This window comes from Scardinius erythrophthalmus, assembly GCF_964197995.2.
Source record: "Scardinius erythrophthalmus genome assembly, chromosome: 4".
In the NCBI taxonomy this organism is placed as follows: domain Eukaryota; kingdom Metazoa; phylum Chordata; class Actinopteri; order Cypriniformes; family Leuciscidae; genus Scardinius; species Scardinius erythrophthalmus.
This window is the reverse complement of record NC_138224.1, coordinates 50,314,247-50,325,770: the sequence shown is the minus strand read 5'-3', so window position 1 is coordinate 50,325,770 and position 11,524 is coordinate 50,314,247. Positions and strand designations below refer to the sequence as shown.

Below are 11,524 nucleotides of genomic sequence, written 5' to 3'. Positions count from 1 at the left end.
GAACTCTCTGCCCCACTATATTCAACACTCCACGTCCATAACCACTTTCAAATCTCACCTAAAAACTCATCTTTTCAGACAGGCTTACTCTCTTAAATTCTAAATTTGCTTTCACTGTAATGATCTGATCCAGCCTGCCTGACAGACATTTCTGACTGGATGAAGGACAATCACCTTCAACTAAACCTGGCAAAGACAGAGCTACTCGTGGTCCCGGCCAACCCAACGCTTCATCACAACTTCACCATTCAGCTAGACTCGTCATCCATAACTCCATCAAGGTCAGCCAGGAGCCTCGGAGTGGAAATTGATGATCAATTGAACTTCACAGACCACATTGCTAGAACTGCCCGGTCATGTAGATTTGCCTTGTACAACATTAGGAGGATCAGGCCCTTCCTATCAGAACATGCTACGCAACTCCTTGTCCAAGCGCTAGTTTTATCCAGGCTGGACTATTGTAACGCTCTCCTGGCTGGTCTTCCAGCTTGCACAGTCAAACCTCTGCAACTGATCCAGAATGCCGCAGCTAGAGTGGTCTTTAATGAGCCGAGGAGAACACGTCACTCCTCTCCTCACTAAATTGCACTGGTTGCCGCTCGCATCAAATTCAAGTCACTGACACTCGCCTACAGAACAGCCACTGGTTCTGCTCCCTTTTACTTAAACTCATTAATTCGGACTTATGTGCCATCCAGAAACTTGCGCTCTGCAAGCGAACAACGTCTTGTGGTGCCATCTCAAAGAGGCACAAAATCTCTTTCTCTGACCTTTACCATGACTGTTCCCTGCTGGTGGAATGATCTGCCTAACTCAACCAGAGATGCTGAGTCCAGAGCCACTTTCAAGAAACGTCTGAAGACGCTTCTTCTTCGACAGCACTTGATCAAGTAATACTAACTTTCTCTTCTCTTCTCTTCTCTTCTATTCTTATTAAAAAAAATTTTAAATCTGCGTTGGATTCAACTGAGAAGGGCCCTAGCACTCGCATATTTTTGTTCTACTGTTAGTTTAACTGCTTCTATTGTTCTCATTTGTAAGTCGCTTTGGATAAAAGCGTCTGCTAAATGAATAAATGTAAAATGTAAATTTTATTGCCTGTTTTCTCTGATTGCTTTTTTAATTGATTGAGTGTTTTAGTATTGTTGATTTTGTAAGGTGACCTTGAGTGTTGAGAAAGGCGCCCATAAATAAAATGCATTATTATTATTATGTTTCAGTGAGTCTCATTGTGTCTCATATTTGCTCTCTCTTCTCTGTGTATCATTGTGTGTTTCTCTTTATTTCACTGACAGAAGTTCAGCTGTTATTAATGTAATGAAGAGACAATAAGAGACTCTAGAACATCTCACTGTCTCTGGTTTATCATGCAGCTCAAAGCATTATGGGTAGAATCTCTCATCAGTCTATTCTCATTCATCAACACAGTTTCACCGATGATCCAGGATTATAAACCCCAAACCCAGGATAGAGTGTGTGTGTGAATGTGGTCTGGACTGTGTGTATGAGGCTCAGTGTGTCAGAGACACTGTAGAAGGACAGAGTTCCTGCACTGTGATCCACACACACTCTTATTCTCCAGCTGATGGGCTTTACAGGGAGTTCAGTCACTATGCTATTGTGTATGAATGAGTAACTGGAGGAAGAGCAGGACAAACTCCAGGACTGATCATTACATCCAAACACACACTCTTTACCCGATCCCTTCCTGCTGATGCTCTTATATGACACGGATATACACACATCACCACTCCAATCAATCTCCCAGTAAGAGCGTCCACACACACTCTCTCTACACAGCACCTGACGCACATCATCAAATCTGTCTGGATGATCAGGATACGGCTGGGCTCTCCTAGTGCAAGTAATCACTCTGTTCTCCTCAGACAGATCGAGGCGTTTATTCACTGTGTTCAGATCCAGAGTGAACTGATGAGAATCTGAAGGAGAGAAAACACATCAGTGAATTACAGAAACTTTCTGTCTCGAGTCTTCATTTCAGATCTGACTAGTTCATTTAGGATTGTAAGCAACCAATGATAATAAAGCACTAAAGAAATATCATTCTGTAACAGCTTTTGTCTTGAATGAGGATCTGACTGAAATCACCTTGGCCCTCATTTATCATTATTGCGTAGAAACGGGCGTATATGTTGGCGTAAGTTTATGCTTACACTCCTCTCACCGCCTGGTTTATGAAGCTGTGAGTACCTTTGAAATCCAGGTGTACGCAATTCCTGCCCTTGATAAATGCCGCGGCTGAAAACGATCGTCATTAGAATAACACGCTCCTAAATATTCAAGTCTCCGCTTCCCCCACGCCCTCATTTTACGCCATGGACAAACAGAAGACGGCAAAGAAGAGAAACTTCTCCTACGTGGAGATCGAGACCATCACCAGGGAAGTGGAAAGAAACAAAATTGTTTTATTTGGGAGTTTAAAGAGTGTTCCCACTCTTTAAACTCCCAAATTAAGGAATTTTGTTTCTTTTTGCTAAGGTGGAAATCCAGTTTAAAGCTGTTTGGATGAGCAAATGACCTATCACAACGCATTATTTTACAGCACGTGTTTTGAAACAATTAGCATTTAATTTCGTATCACGTCACATGTATTGGGGTGTACAATAGTGATGATGATGTGATGTGGAGTACCATTCATTCACATTAATAATTGCATGACAATTTGTGATATTATTATGATTTTTATTATTAATGACGCTTATTGTTATTTAGAAGAAGAATGTCGTTATTATTATTATTAGAGTTTGTGTGTGTGTATTATTATTATGATTTAATGTGTGTGTGTGTGTGTGAGAGAGAAATAATTTGTGTGTGTGTTCAATATATCAGCAGTGTCTCAGTACAGCTTAATCATCATGTTTTCTTTCAGCTTCTCCAGGAAGAACATGAACACACTCAGAGAGTTTCTCTGCTTGTTTTCTTAGTGACTTACATTGTAGGAAGTCGTTCCTGGTCTTGGGAACATCTGAGGAAATCAACAGACATGAAGAGTGTGATTATCATCAGGAGCGGGTTCACCATTTGGGATCACCAAGTCAGGATCCACACAAACACACACACACACACACACACACACACACACACACACACACACACACACACACACACACATTGCATACCATTTTACTCTGAATTGCACTACAGTAATATTGAATAGAATTATTTGAGACATTTAAAAATATATATTTATTTTACTTTAAACTGCATAACAAAAATTGTCTACACTTTGGTAGACCTTACTTGCTTTTAGCTTGAACAATTGTCTCCTTATTGTGAAATCTGATATTCCGATTCTCAGATATGTCTTAGTGATTGTGTTTAGTCTTTTAAACACTTGTATAATGATCATGTTAGATGATAACGGGTAATCGGTTATAGTTTGCTTCATCCACTTCATCCACAGGAACCCACATAGCAACACTGTTTCGGCCCAGATCCGGCCCACATCTGGCACTTGTGGAATGCAGATCTGGCCCTCATGCAGCGTGGAATGACGGCACTTGATCGGACCGCTCCTGTTTGCCAGATCTGGGCCACAGGCAGGCCATAGCAATGCCACAAAAATAGACAAACACACTGTCACAGCGACAAAATAAGACAAAAGATATAATCTGGTCAGTGTTGACCTTTGTGGGAAAGTAAGTGTCCGGTGAACTGGGAGAAGAATAAAAGTATTTTGTTACCTATACGATGTATTTCTGACGTGAATAAAACACGGTGTCAAATTAGAAGTTTTAAATGCCGCTTCCATAGACATCGGTGTGTTTGTGAATTTGTTGCTAGTATTTCATGTATTTAAATGAAAATAAAGGTACCTCCAGGGGGCGTTGTCGGGCTTTCGTTCAGGTGTATTTCATGGTTTTATTGTCAACTATTGTTCTATAGGAGAAAACGCCTTTTGTGTCTCACGGCAAACAAACTAAATATTACAAAATGGTTAAACGATTAAAGAAATGTTATTCATTTTACGGTTTTAAAGTGTAGTCTTGTTTAACATCATATAATAATCCTCTGAAATGAGTTTACAGCAGAAGTCACCAACAGAGCGAAATGTTATTATTTCTGTCATTAAGTAAATGTGTAAACTGCAATTAATAAATGCAACTGAAAATGTAATTGATAAGACAATTGAATGCAATAGAGTCAAAACATTAATGCCATTCGGCAGTGTATCAAATACTTGTTTTCCCCACTGTATATATACACACACACACACACACATATATATATATACATATATACACTCATCTAAAGGATTATTAGGAACACCGGTTAAATTTCTCATTAATGAAATTATCTAATCAGCCAATCACATGGCAGTTGCTTCAATGCATTTAGGGGTGTGGTCCTGGTCAAGACAATCTCCTGAACTCTAAACTGAATGTCAGAATGGGAAAGAAAGGTGATTTAAGCAATTTTGAGCGTGGCATGGTTGTTGGTGCCAGACGGGCCGGTCTGAGTATTTCACAATCTGCTCAGTTACTGGGATTTTCACGCACAATCATTTCTAGGGTTTACAAAGAAAGGTGTGAAAAGGGAAAAACATCCAGTATGCGGCAGTCCTGTGGGTGAAAATGCCTTGTTGATGCTAGAGGTCAGAGGAGAATGGGCCGACTGATTCAAGCTGATACAAGAGCAACTTTGACTGAAATAACCACTCGTTACAACCGAGGTATGCAGCAAAGCATTTGTGAAGCCACAACACGCACAACCTTGAGGCGGATGGGCTACAACAGCAGAAGACCCCACCGAGTACCACTCATCTCCACTACAAATAGGAAAAAGAGGCTACAATTTGCATGCAAAGAGAAGTGCATATGACACTCACCTAGAGACTGTATGGGGCCGATAGTGTCACTGGCTTCACTCACTCCCACTTTACCCACTATCCTGTAGCGGATCAAGTACTGCTTTCCAAACTCCAATCCAGTCAGAGTAAAGTCTTCATCAGCGGTGTTTATGATGATCCACTGTTCCTCAGAGCCAGAATCTGCTTTCACCTGCTGGTACTCCACTCTGAACTGCACAGTTTCTCCAGTTGGGGACTTCTGCAGTTTCAGGGACACACTGTCCTCCAGGTCCTTCTCCACTTCTGGAGGGGGAGGCTTCGACACGGGCTGGAACTGTGTGTCTGTCAGATTCCCTGTTTCATACAGATAGATAGAGGAGCCTGGACTGGAGGGATCGGAGATGGCAGAAATAATGAACCGATATCTCTTTTCATCTTTATTAGCCTCTGAAAAACTTCTGAATAGAGATAAGTTCTTTCTCATCTTTGACATGACACCAGGATTGAGCCACTGTTCTGATACTAACGTGCTAAAATTGTGTTTCATTCCCACATCAAGCTCTTTAAACTCATCAGATTCCAGAAACTTCTTCAGGGTTGAAAGATACGGGTCTTCATACTTCAGAGATGTGAAGGTCAAGCACACCACAACATCAATATTAGGATCAAGGAGGATGGCGTTGAGACGGTTTGAGTCTTCAGTTTTGATTCCCTCCAGTATCTCGGTGTGAGAACTCAAGATGTTAAGTTCAGCCGTTGCATGATCTAACCACTGGTTAAGCATGTCAGCATTAAAGGGGGAGCTGTAGTGGATCTTCAGGATGTCTTCCAATGATTTTTGCTCCATCGCTCCTCCTCGTATAGCAGGCAAGACCTTGGCCAGTGCTTTTAGGAATACCATTTTGTAAATGTTAAGAGAGCCTTGAAATAAACGGAGCCTCTCTTTGACGTCTTTGAAAACATTTACCAGAGTTTTCCTGGAGAAGTCGTTGCATGTCCTCTCTACTTCTCGCAGCTCCTCTATTATAGCTTCAGTGTCGGAAACTAGATGTGTGGTGATTTCTCTCTCCAACTGAGCAGCTTTTGTATCCAGTAGAGAAAGAGGATAGAGCCAGACTTTTATTGGAACTGCATTCTCTGGATTGTCCTTCAGTATAGTGGGGAGCTTCTTGTACACCTCTAGGGCCTCCATGTAAGTGGTGGGGTTCTGATCAAGGCGGACGTCACCATAAAATGTGCAGGCGATGCTCTTAGCCATTTTCTTATTTTCATCTTTCATTTCTAAAGCTCCTTTCCCCTCAATAGAAAATTGAGGAATCTTTTTGACCATGACATTCAGATCTCCCTTAATCTCCTGCTTTTCTTCGTCTTCTGAAAATGTCAGATCAAACACCATGACGGCCTGAGCTCCGTACAGTACAGCCGTGACCACATGAGTTGCAGTTTTCTGGTCAAAGACCTGAGGGTAGGTGATCTGACCCAGATGGCTCATAGTGAGCTGGTCGAATCTTGTGGTTTCACTGTAATTCATTGTAACTCTGGACTGTTGGTTTGAGGATTTGGTGTCATGCAGGAACTTGGCAGATCCTCCCACCTCCACCAGCCCTCCCAAGAAGCTGGCCTTCAGGGAAGCGCTCACATCCAGGAGACTGGACTTACTAGAGAGAGAGTCGGAGCTACTGAACTTCAAATCTGTCATGGGCTTTGGATGACTGTCCATATCTTCATTCAGTGACTTCTTATCCCACAGAGTGACACCTGAAATGAGAAATGGCTTTAACAGTTAAGTCAAGTCAGGTCACCTTTATTTATATAGCACTTTTTACAATACAGATTGTTTCAAATCAGCTTTACAGAGAGAACAGAAAAATAATGCAAAAAGTTTGTTTCCAGAACAAAATAGCACCATCGTCCAGCTTAAGTAAGTTCAGTGATGGTTCTTTTTTGTTAAAAAAAAGATTTTCATTTAATTAATTATATATATATATATATATATATATATATATATATATATATATATATATATATATATATATATAGCCGCTCTGGAAAAAAACATGACGCCATCGTCCAGCTCAGTTCAGTTCTCATATAATAGTGTCAATGCAGGCAGATCAATAATACTGTTGAATATTAATGTGTGCGGAGCAATGTTAACATGCTGATTTTGTTTCTATAAGACTACTAATTTAATAGTTGTGTCCTTTATCTTAAATCTCTAAATTACCACATTGTTGATTCACATTTGGTTGAAAAGGAGAGTAAAGAGCATTTTAGTAGGTACTGTACAGCACCTGGAATGAAGGTATCCCTGCGGCAGTCATACAGCATACCAGGATACAGAGGTCTTCCTAGAGCTGACACTTCAATGGTCTGTGATCCCATGGCTGCTGGAAATAACAATGAACAATGGGAATATTTATACATTTGAATGTGGCAGAGAGGGGGACGCTAGGACCTGGGGAAGAGTTGTGTGAGGCATGACTGGTAAGGGTGCTAGACTTAATTAATTGTCACACAAATTAGACCAGGTGAAACACCTTATTTAAAGTAAGACAAAGATCAGAAGAGGTGAAGCTGGGCTCTTTATTTGTTCAGGGGTGAGCTGATTCAGTGCATAATGCAAACTGCTAAAACAAGGTAGTAACGGTTTTGCTTAGTATTTTCTAAGTGTAATGTTATGATCCTTGTTTGTTTGCAGCATCTTGCTTCTTCATGAGCGGTGCTGATGACTAATAGATCATTGGAAAGCACAAGCTACTAAAACAAGGTATTAGCCGAATCGATAGTTATTAAAGTGTTTCTGTTTTAGAAATGTACTAATGTGTGCATTTTTATTGTAGGACTGGCACCGATTGTTATCGGTTTAATTTAGAGCTTTATTTCTTACTTTTTATTTAATATGAGGTTTTAATGAGTGCCTGAACTCATGTGAAACAGTGTTTTAAGTGTGACAAACAAATGTTGAGTGAGTCCCTCTTTGGTGACATTTGTGAGGAAGTAATGACATAGCATGGTGTTCATGAGAATGAAGAATTGCTAAGTTGTTTGTTTAAATGTGTTTTATTTGTTGTTTTAGGTTTTCCCAGGCGGTTGCACTCGAGGGACAGTGGGCGCACGTGTGGTGTTTACTTTTATTGGATGCAGTGGTTTGGTGTGGTGGTGTCACATATAGGTAGATGCTGTGGTGACGTAATGGGTTGTTTGAAGTATTAAGTCTTCACTCCACTTGTACCTCTGTGTACTGCCTGGGTTGGTTTATTTTGTTCTTTTTGATTGCGTTTATGTCTATAAGGGGCTTGTGAAATAAAACTGCTCTGTAAAAGCGTTTATACCTAAAGTCCTGGTTTACTCTATATACATGATTTACCAGTGAGCTCATTAAGTGGGCTCAGGTTACTATATATATATATATATATATATATATATATATATATATAAAATATATATAATATATAAAAAACACATTTAAACAAACAACTTAGCATGGTGTTCATGAGAATGAAGAATTGCTAAGTCATTACTTCCTCACAAATGTCCCCAAAGAGGGACTCACTCAACATTTGTTTGTCACACTTAAAACACTGTTTCACATGAGTTCAGGCACTCATTAAAACCTCATATTAAATAAAAAGTAAGAAATAAAGCTCTAAATTAAACCGATAACAATCGGTGCCAGTCCTACAATAAAAATGCACACATTAGTACATTTCTAAAACAGAAACACTTTAATAACTATCGATTCGGCTAATACCTTGTTTTAGTAGCTTGTGCTTTCCAATGATCTATTAGTCATCAGCACCGCTCATGAAGAAGCAAGATGCTGCAAACAAACAAGGATCATAACATTACACTTAGAAAATACTAAGCAAAACCGTTACTACCTTGTTTTAGCAGTTTGCATTATGCACTGAATCAGCTCACCCCTGAACAAATAAAGAGCCCAGCTTCACCTCTTCTGATCTTTGTCTTACTTTAAATAAGGTGTTTCACCTGGGGGGTATTGCACAAAAGCAAGATAAGGGATTAAGCTGGGATTTTCCAGTTATCCTGGCTGAATTTAGCCCTGACTCGGTTGCATGAAGGGAGGCTAAATTAATCTACATTAAGTTACTATGGAGATTTACACTTTGCAGCTAGCCTGCTCCGGAGCAGGCTAACAACCAGGCTAAGATTAATCCTAGTGATTTATCGGCTAGTTCCTCCCTAAATCCTACTAGATATTAATGTGTTTTAGTCACTTCATGGTCCTGCATTAAAATACTAGATATACTGTCATTCATCCAAGTATGCGTACTGTTATTTTAGTTATTATTGAAAACTGCTGTTAATTTCAATGTCAGAGGTTTGATGAATATTATTTGAGATTTAAAGCATTTATTGTCATACACCCAGTGAGGAAAGCAGATTTTCCTGAGCAATTATTACTTTACTGTCCACAATGAATGCCAACACAGTTCAAAAGAACTATACAATACAATATGAGAAATAGAATATAGACTGTATATCTATATATGCAAGTATAGAGTAGAAATGTACTGTTGAATGAGAAAAAATATCAATATATTATATTTTATTGCAGTTGATGAGATACAGTGCTATGCATAAGTTTAGACACCAATTTTCTTTGTGAATGAATAATGTATCATAAATAAATAAATGTTCTTGTTATGGGAATTTTTGATTTTCCATGATTCACAGTATTGATTTTCATTTACTTTCAGCATGACATTGAAATGATCCTTGACTGATGTGTGTGTGTTTTTAAACACTGGGAAACAGGTGAGATGTCAGGAGGAGGCAGATTGAAAAGGGACCTCTGACCCCTAGGGTCAGTGGCCGCCCAATTTAGAACTTGTGAGTTTGTAAGAACAAACTTAGCAGTATCAGAAAACTAGCAGGGAAGCCTCTCCTTGTTTAGATAAGGGCCTGTAAGCAGACGACCTTGAAAGCAGTATAAAGACTCCTCTGCCCTCCCTCCCTGGTCGCACTTGTTTCACAGACTGTACTGGTGACTTCTGTGTGGCAACTGGGCCTTCTTGCAAGAATAAATACTTTTAAAAGACAATTTGACTCAGAACTGTCTCTTACGCAGGTGATGATTGTTTAACGAATATTTTTGCCACAACAGTTCTTCCTTAAAATACAGGGTGCATACGTCTGGACACCCCTATGTTAAATTCCCATAGAGGCAGGCAGATTTTTATTTTTAAAGGCCAGTTACTTCATGGATCCAGGATACTATGCATCCTGATAAAGTTCCCTTGGCCTTTGGAATTAAAATAGCCCCACATCATCACATAGCCTTCACCATACCTAGAGATTGGCATGGTTTTATTTCAGTTAGCCTAATGATTTGCATTGAGAGATGATCTTATGGAAATAACTCCATGCCAATCTCTAGGTATGGTGAAGGCTATGTGATGATGTGGGGCTATTAGATGGATAAAAATAGAGCAAATTATCTGATTATAGATTACATCAAATCAATTAGAAACAAAACCTACATACAAATTGATAAGAGTAAAAAGATTAAACAGATTATTGACATAAAATAAACTAAATAGATCAAATAGATTCACATAGTGGGTATGTGTTTGCAATTATTCTACATGTTAAATGCATGTCCACTGGTCACATTTAAGTCAAAGTATACAATTATTTTTGAAAATGACAAGTAGGGCCTAACTCCTTGAATTGTAATTATGAGGGTTTCAGTGGAGCACTGGTTATTTGGACTACTTATGCATTCAATCGGTCCGCTATTGTTTGCCAAGCATTCTCTCTTTGCTTTATTACAGCAGCTGTATTGCCTTTTTTACATATTATATGTTTCACTTTTTTATACGTTTCCATAAGAAGCTGTTGCTCATTAGGCGAAAAGTATGCCGCACGGGTTTTGTCCATTTTTGCATCGGTGATTCTGTGATCGATTTCGTGATCTTTTTAAGAATGCCGTGAACGCGCATTTATCCAAACTATATACACCCGGCTTGACATATCCGCGCGTTCTCATCCTGGCTCAGCAAACGTGCAACGGATTAAGCTAGGATGCACTGATTAAACTAGGTCAAGCCGCGACTGTTCTGTTATCCTGGCTTTCTTAATTCTACTTTTGTGCAATACCCCTCTGGTCTAATTTGTGTGACAATTAATTCTAGCACCCTTACCAGTCATGCTTCACACAACTCTTCCCCAGGTCCTAGCGTCCCCCTCTCTGCTACATGAAGATAATAATGACTAACTTATCATACTAAAATTCTTTTCACTTGTTACTAATTTCATTAGTTCACAAATCGTTTTAACGTTCCTTAAAATGCAATCTAATTCAGTCTTCAAAATTTCAAAAGCACATTAAGGCATAAATCCTTCCGGCTGCGTTTACATGCAACCAAATAATCCGTCAGTAATGGGATTGGCGGCTCAATCTGACTGAAAAGACTTCATATACACACCTTAATCGATCCGATTGAGCTCGATCCAAAATAAATGTAGATCTTATTGAAAGGGAAAGTTTATTCCTCTTCTAATTTATCGAGAGAACATGTAAACACTCAAGTGAATTGAAAACCGAAACTGAAAGGACTGTGCATCTGCAATGACGTAAAATGTAGAGATGACGCGCGGAACGAGCTGATGTTGATGTTAAATAAAATGAAACTAAAATATCACTATCGTCTGTGAAGTGTAGCAGAACAACATCCCTGCTGTCCT

General features: G+C 39.4%; 1 protein-coding gene across 1 annotated transcript; it reads right to left on the bottom strand.

Annotated features, from left to right (window-relative positions):
- Window positions 1-935: 935 nt before the first annotated feature.
- Window positions 936-7,195, bottom strand: LOC308689846 (stonustoxin subunit alpha-like; the record flags this gene model as incomplete). The annotated part of the gene is made up of 4 exons (XM_081363885.1): window positions 936-1,940; window positions 2,954-2,986; window positions 4,850-6,568; window positions 7,105-7,195. The coding sequence occupies 4 exons, from the start codon at window positions 7,193-7,195 to the stop codon at window positions 1,420-1,422; spliced, it is 2,364 nt and encodes a 787-aa protein (XP_081220011.1). The 3' UTR covers window positions 936-1,419.
- Between the last annotated feature and the right edge of the window lie 4,329 nt (window positions 7,196-11,524).